Source organism: Daphnia pulicaria, chromosome 1 (genome assembly GCF_021234035.1).
Source record: "Daphnia pulicaria isolate SC F1-1A chromosome 1, SC_F0-13Bv2, whole genome shotgun sequence".
In the NCBI taxonomy this organism is placed as follows: Eukaryota; Metazoa; Arthropoda; class Branchiopoda; order Diplostraca; family Daphniidae; genus Daphnia; species Daphnia pulicaria.
Window position 1 is genome coordinate 5,756,409 of NC_060913.1, and position 16,247 is coordinate 5,772,655.

Consider the following 16,247-nt stretch of genomic DNA (forward strand, 5'->3'; position numbering starts at 1 on the left):
AAATTTTTTAGTATGTTATGTAAATCTGTATAATCTACTTTGGCATGAAATTTGGTTGATTTTTGTCAATAACTGCATGAGTTATTGACAAAACTAAAAAAACGGTTTTTTTTAGAAATTTTTGTCTCCGCCATTTTATGTTTATAGAAAGAAATAAACCCTAATGGCATGTAAATTTAATATGGAAATGAAGCTGATTCATTTCTTGATCGTTTAAAACAAAAATTATAATTTTAGATCAATTCATTTAGACAGTATGAACTTTTTAAAAAAAGAGTCGTAATCGGGAAATCGGGACAGCTGTTTTTGCCTAAAATGGGACAGTTACGGACCAATCAGCGTACAGCATTTTTAAGAGGCTCGATTTCCTGACCTAGCAACGCAGGATGCCCTACTGCTCCATAAGGGTTTATATAAGAAAAAAGGTTCATTAACACAATAATTTAATTGAAACATTTATAAACTCAAAGAGTCTATGCAGTGGAACACTTTTTAAATTTTTTTAAATTTTATTAATGAATTTTAAGGCGAAAACGGAGGACGTCCCTTACCATCCACCCCAGTGTCCTCACTTACCCCCAAAAATAGGCTCCTCCCATAAATCTGAGTAAACTTTAAAGGTCTTTTATGGGGAAATGGTTTATTATAAAATTATAAAAAAAATATGGGGGGTACATTACAATAGGGAATACATAAAAAAAAATTTTAACAAAATTAAATGATTAGTTGGGGAGATATAGGGGGCAAACGAAAACCGTCCCGTTTTACTCCAGTCTCCCCTACCCCATAGAAGCGAAAATTTATATTCGGTATTTTGATTACCTTCATCAGACCAATCCCGCTTATAACAAGATGATCTTGGACAGCATGAATGTGCTGGCTGAGATCGCCGCAACAATCAACGATAATCCGTCCGGGAATTTCATCTCTTCCCATCTACCACGGACGAAAAGCGTCTTGATAGCGGCGCAAGACATCTCGGAGTATCCGAGATTTCATTTTCGGAGGAAGGGTAAATATCGCCTACTAGAGCAAAGGCGAAAATTTCCCACCTCCGAAAATGAAACAAAGGAGAAATCGCGACAACACCGCGGGGTGGGATAGAAGGGGAGAAATGGGCAAAAATGACAAATCTCACTTTCAATATAAAATTCATTATATTAAATGAAACTCAAAAAATTTGAAAATGACACTTGTCATAGAACTAACGAAGTTCTTTATTTTGCTTTTTTTGGCGTCTTTGTAGGGTTATTTTTTTTTCCTAATTAGAGAGCGGCAAAGTAGTCACTTTTTAATACGCTTCTACAGCGTGTTTCCAAATTTTTAGATCCATTTGTAGCTACCCTCCCCTTAGATATAAAAATCTGAAAAAAATTCAGGAAGTAGGTCAAGTAGCCAACCATTACTATGGCTACTTTCAAAAAAAATTTCAACACCCTCCGTCAAAAACCCGATTTTTTGGGAACGCGGCGAAAATCGGCTTTTTACATAAGCTTCTCTCCGCTTCTATCGCGCGTTTCCAAACTTCTGGTAGGTACTGTATTTTGAAAAAAAATTGAATTCTCTGAGAATACTCGACCGGTGTTGGCAATGAAACTCAAATCGCAGAAAGCAAAGAAAATTATTCTGCGCTTTCTTCGACTTGACTCGCCGCCACTGGCCGAGTAGAATGAATCGATTACCCATTCGACGAGTCAATATAATATACATAACACACGATTGACACGAACAGCACTTTGGGCCCCCCAGTTAGTCACGCCTGTGATGAAATTGGAGCGCACACAGTTATTAGAGTTAAGGCTTTGCACTTAGCATGGTGATTTTCTTTAGTTTCTTGTTTCACCTCGATGCTGACAACCAGGCTGACATCCGACACTCGTCCACCAGCTCTTTTTTTTCAAAACCTTGTTAATGTTTTCGTAGATTTTTTTTTGTTTTTTAAATATTTGTCGGCTATTTTCCCAAATTGCGAACAAAAGTTTTGCAAGCCTATGGTAACAGCCTTATTTAAAACTGTATTACTTATTTATTTTTCAATGCATTTCATGCGTTCGTGTGTTGGCGCGCATACGAAAAATCTTCTATTTAGCAGCACCAAATTTGCTGGCCGGTTGCTATGGTAACCCTAGTAATCTTGCTTTACAATTTACATTCTTGTTTTGACGCCTTTTTGACGCTGTTAAAATCTCCTGTGTATGCATGAACTTATAATTTCGTTTTTGAAAACGTTTTCTGGTTTTCAAGAGCCGATTTAAGTTTATTGTTTCAACCATGAAGCGAAGTCCGTCCAGGCCAAGTAAAACTCGTAACGTCATTCTTGGGATATCTTCTGGTATTCATTTAACCTCTGGTCTTGCAGTTATCATCTTTCAAGTATGTTTTTATTTGTATTATTTTTATGATTCACCCCCTGAATTTCTAAGTTATCAAAAAAGTTTAATTAATACACCCAACTTAAAACTGCATTAGGTTTAAATTATTAATTTTACATTAGATTATGCTAATCTATGCTAATTCGCTATACCACGACATTGGAGGAGGGCTATGGGCAGGACCAGTTTTCTTCATTCAAGGAGTCCTTGGATTCATTTGCTTGTGTGATGTATTAATGTGCAGGTAACCAACAACTTTAAGTCAACAACAATTGAAAGAATCACAGATTTAATCACAAACTTTTTATTTGTAGTGTGGTATCATTTTTAGTGTCGTCTGTCATTGGAGCTCTGCTAACTGTTGCATTAGCAGCTATTGCCGCTGTAGATTTAGGCTCTATCTCTAAATGTCCCAAAGAGGACTTCAGAACCTCACCATTTTATCCAGGATATTGCAGTAAGTTGTGTTGATTATTTTAAAGATATTATAACCTCTGATGTATACTGTAATCTATATATCTGAAAGAAAATAACTTAACATTTTTTGTCTAGACCCTCACAATGCTCCAAGGATTGTTCAAGCTTCTTGGGGAATTATAATAACATCTTGTATTCAGCTGATAGCTTCAGCCTGTTCCATCTATATTTGCATGAGAATAATATATAGCAGTGATTCCTCACCGACACCAGCGGTAAAATTATACACCCGCCTAAAAAATTTATAGATAAATTGACACACTTCTTCTTTTACAGATGTCGAATCCTTATTTGTACGATGAAATTCCGTCCCCCAGCCAAACAAGATTTCGTGGGTCCTTGCAGTCTGCACAAGAAAAGGTTCAAACATTCCGTAGCAAATCTACTTACAGTCTAAATTCAACTCTTCCGGTGAGGAGGAGTAAATCGGTTGATCGTTTTTCAGATGACAACGATTCGTTTTCCGATCAAAATATGATCATGTATTCTACCAATTCGGTAAATGTGGTCCCCAGTGGAGCCCGATACAAAAAACCGTCTGCGAAAGTATCGAACGCGAATTCGATGTATAGCGTTATGTACCCTTCTGGTCGTCCACTTCGCGTCGCACCTCGACCTCCCTCGACTCGTTCACTGAATCTAAACGGCGAGTTACCCGGATATATGAAACACACCGCTGTTTAACTAGATTATGAAGCTGAACTAAATGTCGATAGAGAGAGGAAACTTGCTACTTTAGGCTTACTTGACCGTCAAATGTATGAACCGTCGTTATAACCTGCTAGTCGCGATGAAAAATTCCGTTTCGCTTATTTACATCAACACTCATTTTGCAATTCTCGTTCGTCATTTCGTGTTGAATTCGCGAGTGTTGCTTTTCATGCCATCCAACAATCATCTTGTATATTAGGAACGCTGAGGCCCTATACTTAATTTGTGCTCATCTATTTTGTGACGGGATGTGGGATGGGGGGGGTGGGATGGGATTCAACAAGTGCCTGCGGAATTTTTTTTTATTTCAGTGACTGGTCTCATCGTTTGTCCACTTTTTTTATACATCAATTTTAATGACATCAACTGTAGTTTTATTACCGAAAACTTAATAAGACACGCAGATCATCGGTATAAGGCCGATCAAGAAGGAAAATAAAAAACATTTTAGCTAGGTTTACGAAGTTCTTGCCTCTGTCGCTAGGAGCCAGTACCAGTATTGTAGTAGCCTACCGTTTACATAGGCAATTCGTTTTGCTTCTTTTATGCTACCCTTTTGGGAGAAGGAGTCTAAGCTATCAACCAGAGTTTAGTTCAGTAACTGCAGTTTGCGTCACAGTCCCGCACACAGCGAAAATATTGTTAGATTTGAACTTCCACCTAAAGGCGAACACGGTTTCACTGCGATAATTTACGTAAGTCTTTATATTTGAAATGTAGCCTATCACGTCAACCTCATACTGTGTGAATACAATGAGTCCATAATGTCAACTATTGAGTTGTAAGACCCATCTATGTGTAAAATTAAATGTTCTTAATCAAATCTACTCTATTGAGGGATGCAAGAAATATAGCATTTCCAAATTACCCTTTATTAGTGGATTAGTAATTTAGTATAGGTATAACATGAAATCAAGATCCCACTCTGTCAAAGTTGGATCACCGCGCCCATTATAGCCCAAGGCTGAAGTGTTATGGGTGTGTTATATTGTTGCCATTGCCATTATTTTGTTTACGTAGAGCTTATAAAATGACTTGTATGAATTTCCGTACCGACTATGTGGACTAGTATTATTTTTCAAGTTGTCCTTCTGTTGTTCTACATGTGAGTCGATCGTGTATGCGTCATAATACATGTGGCGACACATTGTTGCTAACGTTGGTAAGAATCTTTTGGAACTTATATTTTCAAATCAATCTTTAAAAAAAGATAATAGTCCGAAATTGAGTGCTCAGATAACGTGCTGTGTTTCTAACTTTTGGGAGAATTACGAAACTTAAAATGTGTGCCTTTGTCGCCTTGCCAGTTTTATCTTGATTGGTTAATTTTAAGTCTGATAGTGCTCATACAAGCTGACTCATGTCTCAACCTAACACAATAAAGATAGCAAGTGTGATATTTTATTCGTTAAATTATGTTATGATGCTTTTATTACGCTATTTCCGCTATTCAACTAGTTGTATTACTTATTGCGCTCAATTATTTCCGCTAGCCTTAACAGAAAGCTTAAATTTCATTTTCCGTATAACACTAAAATTACAAGCATGCTATAAGTCGACGATTTTAAGTTGTAGACAACATGGTTTATTCTTGATAACTGGTAATTTACCACCAAGCATTTTGTCATTTTTATCTTTGTATTGCAAATTAAAACCTGCTATTTTTTTTTAGAAAGTATCTCTTATTCTAACGCACACATCTTATCAAATACGGAATGTTTTCAATTTGTGACCTATTTCCAGGTAGTGTTTACTAGATGGCGGGAAAAGTAGAACATCCAAGCACTTGGGTAAGAACCCTTGACAAAGAAACTGAATCGCCCGTTGATGGAATCATTATTGGTGGGATTTCATTTATGTAGCTCTTTTTCTCATTCTGAGACTTTTTCCTAATATTATTTTCGCGTCTCTCAGGCAAGATTCCAGAATGGTTACAAGGTTCATTAATGCGCAATGGAAGCGGGATATTTGAAATCGGAGAAACGAAGATGGATCATTTGTTCGATGGATTGTCAGTAATTAACCGCTTCGCCATTGATGGCCAAGGCGAAGGAAAAGCAACTTACCAAAATTGTATCCTCAAAAGTGATACATATAAAGATTCGAAAGCTGCTAATCGACTGACTGTGCATCAGTTTGGTAAGATTGAATTGCTGTTGATTTTAAACATCAAACTGTGTTAGTTATTCATTGGTTTATTTCTACCTAAATAGGTACCTTTGCGTATCCTGATCCTTGCAAATCTCTTTTGGGAAAGTATGCATGTTGTTTTTTAAGCAGCTATTGATTGCCTTTGTATTTTTTTTTCTTGATTGGTGGAATAGGTTTACGGCACGCTTCGAGCCTGTTACCAAAACTGAACGAACAGATAACTGCTCTGTTAATCTCTGTTATTTTGGGGATAAACTATACGCTCTGACTGAATCTCCCTTTATACGCCAAATTGATTCAGAAACTCTCGATATCATCGGCGAAAAAGTATACAGTATGATATGTGAAATTATATGTACACTTCAATTATTAACGTAGTTGGAATATTGTTTCTAGTGCGATATAAGTAAACTTGTAGCTGTCAATCATGCTACTGCACATCCTCACGTGAATAAAGATGGAACCGTTTATAATATGGGGAATTCCGTTGGATCAAAAGGACCCGCTTATAATGTGATTGAATTTCCCGCAGGTACGTCGAACAGAGCATTCAACAAATATAATAAATATTTTTTTATTTTTGTTTTTTTTATTAAGGGGATGGAGCATTTTGTAGACCAAAAATTGTTGCTACCTTTCCGTCACGTTGGAAGATGAGTCATTCCTACTACCATAGTTTTGGCATTACAGAAAACTACTTTGTTTTTATTGAATATCCGCTGATTGCAAATACTGCAGTAATTTATTCAATTTATCTACCTTACAATTTTGAATGTCCGTTGCTGGAATTGTGAACTAAAAATGTATTTACCTGGTACCGTTCTTTTCGCCTGATTTCACAGAAACTTCTAACACTGAACTTACGACAGAAAGCATTTGATTCATCGTTGGACTGGTCACCGACAGAACACGTAGAAAAACACCTTTATTAGTTAAGAATTTTTTTAATAACTAAAATTGTATTTAATAGACTCGAATCATTCTTTGCGAGAGAAAAACTGGTGAACTAGTCGAAACTGTTTACGAAACTCCACCATTTTTCTCCTTTCATATTGGAAACTGTTACGAGAAAGACGGTTATCTCGTTATGGATCTTTCACACTGCAAGGATGACACAGTAAGTTATCTATAGAATTCGTTAAAGTGTTCATTTCTTAAATAATATGTTTTTGTTTTCGTTCCAAGGTTATGTCTGGTTTGAGTGTGAAAAGCTTGCGCGAAAATAAGGGTGATTTTACCAATACATATTACACTCGTTTCGTACTACCATTAGCGGGAATTGAGGTAGCTAGTTCTAAATTTAACTCATTCATATAATTTAGTTTTAATTTAATATTTTTCAAATATTTCTGTAGCCTCCTGTAGACAAGAATTTTCAGAAACGTGAAAATTTAATAAAATTAGAAGGATCAAAATGCATTTCTTACTGGATATCAGACAAGATAATATTTTGTGAACCTGATCGTTTGTCAGATCTAAGTTTGGAACTTCCACGAATAAATTACTCTCGAAATGGATTAGAGTATCGATTTGCTTATGGAATCTCGCAAACGGACGGTTACGCCGAATCAGAAAAGGTAATTTAGCGAGCATAGATTCCCCCTCCATTATTTGAAATATTTTACTTTTGATTTCCACAGATCTTGAAACTTGATGTGAATTCCAGAGATGTTAAAATATGGGCAAAAACTGAATTCAGTCCATCTGAACCTGTTTACGTTTCACGCCCTGGATCGACAGATGAAGATGACGGAGTTATCTTGTTTTCTGCAGTACATCAAGTTGATGTTAAGAAAGTTTTACTTGTGATTTTAAATGCAGCTACCTTTGAAGAAGAAGCTGTCGTAGAGTATGTTGCTTCTGGAGTAGTGACGAAAGATTTTCATGGCCTTTTCTCTCGAACTGGCGATGCATTGCATGGTTACTGATATGAAATGAACTCTTATTAAACACAAGGGAATTTTTCTCCCAAATTATGTACTCTCTAATCAAACTAAGGTATTTCAATTTTGTGGGCTTTTAAATTCCAAAGAAAAAATGCTTGTAACTATTGATTCCACTTAAATTACAAAGAAATGCAAATACAATATCTAAATACTTGTGCTGCAGTTAAATTTTTTTTAATTTTTTAATTGTGAATAGCGCTTCTGGTAAAGATTTTTAAATACCACAAGTGAATGTGGATTGTTGAATAATCAGTTTACCTAGTGTTCCGCGTAGGTTAACTGGGTCTGTGATATCACCAATGGCGCACATGTCGCAGGACGCAAACGTGTTTCGTTTTCAGACTGCCAACAAAAATTCCCCCTAAACCACATTTCAGACGAGCCGATTGCAAACGTTTAGTTTATTACCTTGAGAAAGTGGCAAATAGAAGCACGATTCATTTTTCACCACATATGATAAAAACTCATCATATACGATAAAGGCCGCTATGTATATTTTCGATAATTGGGTATCGATTTATTTTTGTTACATCCAGGATCTAGGTTGTTCGTACGCACTCGTACGTCCGTTTGGCAACAATCTATTAAATTATTTTAATTTGTTGAAAAAAGTTTTTTTTTTTCATTGATTTAAATTTCTAATAAATCAATCGAAATCAATTAAAAATTGAAATTAAATATGAAATATATACATGAGATAAAAAATGTGCTTTGATTTTACTGTGCTTGACTATTATATAAAGTACTGCTGCAAACTACTAACTACATGAACTCATGAAGCCATGAATCAAATTTTCCGTTTCAAGCCGAACCGATCAAAATCCGACCCAACCTATTGAGTTCGTAGGTTTGCCGCCTTTTGCCGCTCCGAATACGACTAAGGGGTGATTCAAACAAAGACTCGCGCTCCGAGTTTCACTTGTTTTTTAATAACCTATGGCGCTGATTCGCGGGTTAAGTCGCCTGCTCTTGTACTCTTCTTGTATATTCTGAATGCACGAGGATTTAGAAAAATAACCATCGATGCAAGAAGGAAAATCTTGCGAATTGCTAAACTAATTATTTTTATCCACAGTCTAATACGCTAAATAGGTAAGTTTATTCAAGAACTCGGAAACTTAAAGCGCCAGCTAGCCGACTTTTTTGGATGGGGCTTTTTGGCTCTTGTTTTCTCCCGGTTCGTTTTGGTGGTCGTTTCTAACGGTAACGTTGGCTTTGTGTCCCGCACTGTCGTAATCAGATCGTCTCTCGTATAGGATTGTGTCATTCATCTGGGACTATTACTAGTCGATCTTTTCCTTCACATTTCTTATTAAAAGTTACCAAAAGATGATCATTTTGTCTTACTGACATTTGTTGTTGAGATTTGTTTTGGCATTCTGTTCTCATCTCTTATACTGGTTCCTCTAAACTTCAGTGCACAGTGTGTATGATCAAACGCCATGCCGCTTCTACGTCGTCAACCGTTCGTTCCTCAGCCACCTCCACTTGATATTCGTCCAGAAGAGGAAATATTCTATTTCCCTGTGACTAATGAAATCTTCAGAGACTATGAGTATGTATTTGCTTTTATCCAACATAAGCTTGTTAGTGATCACAGTCATGCATGTTTGCATATTGTGAATCTTATATGTTACCGTTTTAATGCAACTTTACTACTGATAGCATTCTATGTTATCAGACGGTTTGTGCTGTTTTTCATCATCCCTGTGTTTGTTTACTTTCAGAGCATTTTTTGAGAGGACCATTCTTTGCAATTCTTTGGTTTGGTCATGTTCATTGACAGCTAAAAGCAATTTGACTTACCAAGAAGCCATTGAAAGTGAAAAACGAGCACTGCAGTCTGTTAGTGACATTCCATTAGAGGTACTTATTCAATTTTTGTATTTATGTCAGATCACTGATTAACATTTCTTTATCACTAGTTGAGGCAACCTCTACTTCTCATTGCTTCCCTCACATGCAGAGGAAAAGTAAATGAAACATGTGATGATGTTTATTACTTTATGAAAGATCGTTATTTCAAAAATGAACATGTGGAAGCAATTCTACGCTCCAAGTGGTATCCTGCACAAGTAATACGGGTTGTACCTCCTACTATTGAAGAACTTGAACAGTACAAACAAGAACTTGATGATGAGCTCAGCACAGAGGATAAACTATTGATGCTAGATCAATATGGGCCTCCACCTGAATTATTTAAATATGAAGTTAAAGAAGAATTCAACAGCAAAGATGGATCTGTTGGTCCCATTCACACGGTATTTCGGATTTTAATATGATAACTTTATACCATTGCGCGTCTAAATTATCAACGCTTTCATTTCTAGGTCACAGTAGATTGCATTAGAAGAGAAAAAGGCTTTTACTCTCGAGAAAGGGTACGGTTGTACTTGCGATACTGCTTGCAGTTTGATGAATGCGAGGGTATCTGGGTTGTTAAGGTCAGTTTAGACTACGATTGATAATATTGAAAATTATCTTAATCACTCATTAAAAATTGTTTTTCTTAGCCTGAAGCATGGAACAAATTGAATATGGATTCTATCAAATACTCTGAATTTTTTACGGGCGAAAAGCCGAGGTTTGAAGAAAAACGAGCTCCAAAGAAAGTCAATAAAAGCTTGTCAACTAGTAAGGGAGGTGAGACGCCCAAAGCGTCTAAAACACCCAGAACACCTAAAACACCATCCAATGACAAAGACAGCAACGGGAAGGGCACTCCGGTAAAAGGTACCCCAAGTAAAAGAGGGCAGCCGGACGCAGTTCGGAATGCAAAATCCGCCACCAAAAGTCCTAAGTTAGATGCTGAAGCGTTGGCGAAGGAATTCATAAAGTAATTGAAATTTTTATTCGTTCTGTTTCTTTAATACTAAAATGTCAATTTCAATTGTAGGATTCGTGAAGAACGCGAAACTCTTAGGCAAATGGCTGATCAGCGAAAGCAACAAAAGGTCGACGAGAAGTTGCTGGCTAAAGAAAAGAAAAAAGAAGAAAAACGTGTTATGGCTGAATACGTCAAAGTATGGTTGAAACATAATATAAATAGAGGCAATTTATTTTAAAAAATTTAATCCATTTTAGGAATGGAGCAAAATCCGTGAGGATTTAGAATGCGACGATCTTAAAGATTTGCCTTCGCCCACTCCTATTCAATGTGCCATCCCTAACGGTATCTTTGGAGACTTCGTTATGGTGTTGGAGTTCTTCTTGGGATTCGGCGAAGAATTACAATTGAAAGATGCTTTTCCAGGAGGGCTTACTTTTGAACTCTTAGAACGCGCCGTCGTAGAAAACGAAGTGTCTGGTCCTCTTAGCGATATTTTACAAACATTGCTTAGCTCTTTGTTCGAATTTCAAGACGCTGAATCTGAAGAAGTTAAAGAAGCTGGAAGTACGACAAGTGGTGTTCAGGAGTCAGAAGTCGAAGGCGGATTAACTTACCAGGTAGGTGACTCGCATACTATTTCATTTGATGGCTTTAACCTATAAGTTTTTATAATATACATATTTTTATTTGAAGGGTACTCCTCTTAAGAAGCTGTCTATGGATTCCTTAACCGTATCAGAAATATTACGACTTCACTTAATATCGTCTGGTGGCGGTAGTAGTGAACTTCGTACAAAGTGGCGGTATCAACAAAGAGGTGGATATAGTGCTGCTGATGATCCTGGTGTTCAGTTGCGTCAGGAAGATCCTCATATTCTACATGCCTTGTCTCACAGCACGGTATACGAATTGCCCGTCGGTGATAAAATGAAAGTTATCAAATGCCTTTGTCATCAAATACTCACATATGCATCAATAAGAGACATACTCGAAGAAAAGAGTACTAAATTAATCCATTTACGTCAAGAACTGAAAGCTCTGCATGCCAATGAGAGACGTATGAGAAAAGAAGATATCATTAATCGAGCCAAATTACGCTCTGAAGAGAACGGTAACACCGAAGATGGAACAGAGTTAGAAAGGTTGCTACAAGAAACTGCCAAAAGAAAAGGGGAGGTTCTCAAGAAGGAGCAGCAACTTCGCCAACAAATTCTCAGGATGACAGCCATGACTCATTTGGCACCTCTTGGACAAGATCGTGCTTTCAGGTATTTAGTGCATTGGTGTGGAATGAGACTAATCAAATAAAAAAACTAAATATTCATTTCTTTTTTAGGAGGTTTTGGGTTTTTGAATCACTTCCCGGGTTGTTTGTGGAACATGATGATGACTACGTTGGGACTTGTTTACCCGAACCCACGCCCTATTCCATGCCAAAACCAAACGGATTGCCGATTGATCCCAGCAAATGCAAAGAAGACATTAGGAAATTTTTTAAAGCAGCGAATAAAGAAAATGATATCTCAACCGAACCTGTCTGCGAAAAGTGAGTATTGCATTTCATTTTACATTTTATATTATTACGTATAATCATTTTAACAGTTCTTTGAAAATTAGGCCCAAAATTTTTGGCGTTTGCACTTCTAATCCGACGAACTGCCCTGTCCACGCCACCTACCTTTCACGAACAAAATGGTCATTCTATGAAAATGTCGATTTCGTTGATCAAATCCTACTGAGCCTTAATGAACGAGGGCAACGTGAAAGCGTATTGAAGAATGCAATGGTTCGAGAAAAGGAAAGAATCGTAGAAGGAATCACAAAGTGCTTTGTCCACCGTTTGGATAATTCAAGGCCTGAAGTTAAACTCGAAGGTGAAACTCGCAAATCCACCAGACAAATACGAAAGGAGAAAGAATACGATATCAACCTTTACTTTCCTGCCGGTACTCCCGTCGAGGAGATCATGGAGCGAACACTAGTTGATATGGTTCTTGAGACTGAAGAGAAAATTTTTGTTGGCGGCTTGGGATCCTTAAAGGTATAGTAGATTAAATGATTAATTTAAATCAAAAACATTTTTATGTGTGTAAAAAAAAATCCAATTTCATCTACATATAAATATTTTACTAGGTCAAAGACCGAAACGCATGGAGAACGTCTTTAGAAGAAAGGAAGTTTGTGTCACAGGTTGAAACTCTAACTTGGGGTGGAAAGCTGGAAACGAAGACACATCCAAAGCTTGAAAACAATGATGCTGAGGATGAAGATAACCGCTCCGAAACAAGCTCTTCGGTGGAAGCAGAAACCACTGCTAATGCCGTTGCCAGAAAGTGCGTTGTGGATCTAGCATGTTCCTTACTTCAGTTAGCTCAAAGTGTCGAAACCAAGTATCTGAAGAAACCTCTAGGTAAGTCAATATTTTATTAGCTGGATTTTGTTTGGTTGAGATTTACTTAGTAGTTGAAGTGATTAATTGAAAAATTATTTTCAGGAGAAGATGAGAAAGAAAGAAAAAAACGACTAAAAGCCGAAGAAGCGATGAAAAAATGGGAAGACCACAAGGAGCCGGATCACAAGACGGATGCCAAAAGTAAGTTAACGTCTTATGACATGTCATAACAAAAATAACTGATTTTAATACTATTTCTAGCGGAACCGAAAACAGTACGAACGCCGTTAGAAAAATGGGAGTTGTCTCTACATGCATGCACGAGTTTGTCACAGTTGTACGTTCACTTAGCGCTATTAGGTGAGTTAAATATATATTTACGTGTTTATGTGCAATATATATTCTACAAAATGCTTTGAATATTTATAGATAACAGTATTACATGGAATCGCTCAGCGTTGAATGCTCGATGCCGTATTTGTCGTCGTAAAGGAGATCCGGAAAAAATGTTGCTCTGCGATGGATGTGATAAAGGACACCACATGTATTGCTTGAAACCTTTGCTCACCGTTGTACCAGAAGGAGATTGGTAAATTTAATAAGCGTTAACATGTTCGTTGAACTCATTTCAAATAACCTTATTATTATTCAAGGTTCTGTGCCGAGTGCAAACCCCGTGAAAAGCCTCGAACGCCTCGTAAAGCACGTCGCGTCTTTTCTGAAGAATCCGAGGACGAGGCTGTTGAAGAAGAAGAAGCGGATGCTGGCGAAGAGGAAGCCGAAGTTGAAGCGGAGGAGGGTGAAAGTGATGTAGAATCAGTAGATAATGAAATCTGCCCAGTTTGCCAAGAAGGTGGAGAGGTTATTTGCTGTGACACATGCCCAGCCGTCTATCACTTAGAATGCATCAACCCGCCTCTGAGAAAGGTCCCAAGAGGCAAATGGTCTTGTCCGCAGTGCAAGACACCTCCCCAGGATAGGGAAAGAGGCAAACTACGAGAAAAAAGTAGAAACTATTTCATGTGCTCTTCAATGTTAAACTGTTATTATAATTTTTCTCTGTTGATCAGATTCTGACGGTCGGACCGGTTCTGCCCGAATCTCACGAACCCGTCATGCGATCGATTTTGATGAAGAAGTGAAGGATATGGGGAGGCATGCTGGTGCGCGTAAGCGTACGCAAACCGAGCCTGTACGATCCAAGTCACCCGCTGACTTGACCCTAGGCAAACGCCGTTCGGCAGCAGAAGCTGTTGACAAAATTGCTCAATCCTCCAAGCGACTCAGAGGGGACAGCAACGATGGTAAGAGATTTCTTTACCGCAAGTAAACGCCTATTTAAATCAAATAACGAACACTACTACCGCGTTTCACGCTTCCTCCTACCGTGCACAACGACTACTTTTACTTCATCTTACCTTGCACAACGACTACTTTTTCTTTATATCAGTTCCCCCCACTACCCCAGGTTGTTCCGCTCATCATCTTAACCTCTCGGCCTTGACTTTGACACTGCCTTGTGACGTACTTTTTTGTTTCATTTTTTGGAAGATGTCAGTTGTGAAGCCTCGTCGCTTCCTGCTATTTTTCGTAATAAAAGGATCAACCACTTTTACCTGACTGATTTATTTTTTCCTTCGTACAAAAACAATGGACTTGCGATGTCATTATAGGTTTCCCTTGACGACAAAGTAAACTTAGGTGTCTGTTCACGTCTAGCTAAAAACTGCTCGAAATGAAATTTAGTTCGGAACCCAGTTTAATTTCAAGTAGATTCAATCTAATCAAGACACTAGATTTGCCGCACAAATTTCCTTATTCATAGCTTATTACCAAATCCCATCCTACAAATATTGTTACGACTGAATGTTTTGACGCCTGGTTACAAATCTTAAATTGTTCATTTCTATTTAGACGAAAGCGGTAATAGCGACAACAACAGCAAGTGGAATGCAGCAGCACATCGGAAAAGGAGTCGTCCATTGCCATTGCCTTCCGCAACTTCTCCTTCCGGGTTTGTCGACTTGGCTGATTTACTACAGCTATTGGCCGATCTGAGCAGTCATGTCGATAGTTGGCCTTTCCTCAAACCTGTCACCAGAGCAGAGGTAAAATATTGATAAGATTTATAGCCGTTTTATAGTTCACGCCAAGAGTTTGCCCTATCGTATTTCTCGTAACGTGACTTTTTCTGAGATCATTGTGACTGTAACTTGAAACAAATGAAACCGTTTCAAAGAATTTATAATTACGTATCATTTTTCATATTCGTTAATTTGAAAATATTCCAGTAATTTGATTTGTGTGTCATTTTTCTCAGGCTCCGGACTATCATCATGTTATTAAACAAGCTATGGATCTTGGTACAATGAAGTACAAACTCAACAGTATAAAGTACAAGACGGCGGAAGATTTCGTCAAGGATTTGCAGTTGATATTCACGAACTGCTATACTTACAATAACGACGCTGCCGATGAATACAAGTAAGTTAATATTTCTTTTGATCAGCAGTTTTTAAATTGTTGGCTTTTACAAATGTGTTTGTCTGTACCAGATGTGGTCGCAACCTGAGTCGATACGCTGAGAAGCAGTTAGAAAAACTAGGTATCAAGATGATGCCAACGGATTAACATTTGAACCAATTTTCCTACAAATCCAACTCTCCCTACCACCCCCTAAAAAGTCATTCATTCGACAACCCCGATGGAAATATTGGATAAAACCGTGTCTCTTTTATGTTAAAATTCTGGCGACCGTCAATGGGTTGTCGATTGCGTTTCCAATTAAAACAGTAAGAAGTTCGGAAATTTGAATAACAGTGAAATACACTTGAAATCGATTAGCTATATGTAACAATGCTAAATGAGATTCATTTAAGTTTAATCAACAGCCCAATGGTTCCATTTACTGACATTTAAAAAAGAAAATATTTTTATTTTTTTTTAAATAAAAGAATTGTTTGGAAATTTCATATAAGCCTTGTCAAGGCCGTGAAAGTTTAAACATTTTAGCCTCTAGACATTTTTCATTCCTTCCTTGAAAATGAACAACTGCGCGAGTCCTACAAAACTCAACGATCGCCTTCATGTTGGAAAAAGTTAATGTTGTCGAAAGTCAAATTATTTCTATAATTCAATCCGAAGTTTCCGAACGCCGTTGGTATTAGTTCTTTTATTTATTAATTATTTTCAAATGATTGAACAATTTATTCATTCATGCCAATAAAATTATTTAAAGGATGCTTTTTTCGTTATCTGAAATCTGTTATCAACATCTTAAGTAAATTTCTCATTTGAAATTTCCTGAAATATTCCAATGAAAAACAACTGCGATATCAGCATTTTGCTATCGGTCACTAACCATTGAC

General features: G+C 37.3%; 2 protein-coding genes across 3 annotated transcripts; both read left to right on the forward strand.

Moving 5' to 3' along the window:
• Positions 1–2,143: 2,143 nt before the first annotated feature.
• On the forward strand, positions 2,144–7,811 carry LOC124321228 (carotenoid isomerooxygenase-like). Of its 2 annotated transcripts, none has more exons than XM_046784139.1 (16): positions 2,144–2,373; positions 2,495–2,616; positions 2,687–2,829; positions 2,925–3,064; positions 3,126–4,255; positions 5,304–5,402; positions 5,475–5,699; positions 5,774–5,816; positions 5,885–6,038; positions 6,108–6,243; positions 6,309–6,448; positions 6,554–6,622; positions 6,682–6,828; positions 6,897–6,995; positions 7,067–7,288; positions 7,352–7,811. In XM_046784139.1, the coding sequence occupies exons 6-16, from the start codon at positions 5,318–5,320 to the stop codon at positions 7,637–7,639; spliced, it is 1,608 nt and encodes a 535-aa protein (XP_046640095.1). In that variant the 5' UTR covers positions 2,144–2,373; positions 2,495–2,616; positions 2,687–2,829; positions 2,925–3,064; positions 3,126–4,255; positions 5,304–5,317; the 3' UTR covers positions 7,640–7,811. The 2 variants fall into 2 exon arrangements, with proteins under 2 accessions (XP_046640095.1, XP_046640096.1); XM_046784140.1 differs by having other exon boundaries at positions 5,308–5,402.
• A 774-nt stretch (positions 7,812–8,585) lies between these two features.
• Positions 8,586–15,763, forward strand: LOC124320854 (bromodomain adjacent to zinc finger domain protein 1A-like). The gene is made up of 20 exons (XM_046783758.1): positions 8,586–8,749; positions 9,075–9,212; positions 9,385–9,523; positions 9,583–9,918; positions 9,988–10,101; positions 10,171–10,493; positions 10,554–10,680; positions 10,742–11,104; positions 11,181–11,755; positions 11,824–12,033; positions 12,090–12,528; positions 12,621–12,897; positions 12,982–13,080; positions 13,141–13,239; positions 13,309–13,468; positions 13,533–13,885; positions 13,950–14,183; positions 14,794–14,987; positions 15,200–15,363; positions 15,435–15,763. Exons 2-20 carry the CDS (start codon positions 9,100–9,102, stop codon positions 15,508–15,510), a joined length of 4,395 nt encoding a protein of 1,464 aa, XP_046639714.1. The 5' UTR covers positions 8,586–8,749; positions 9,075–9,099; the 3' UTR covers positions 15,511–15,763.
• The last annotated feature ends 484 nt before the right edge of the window (positions 15,764–16,247 follow it).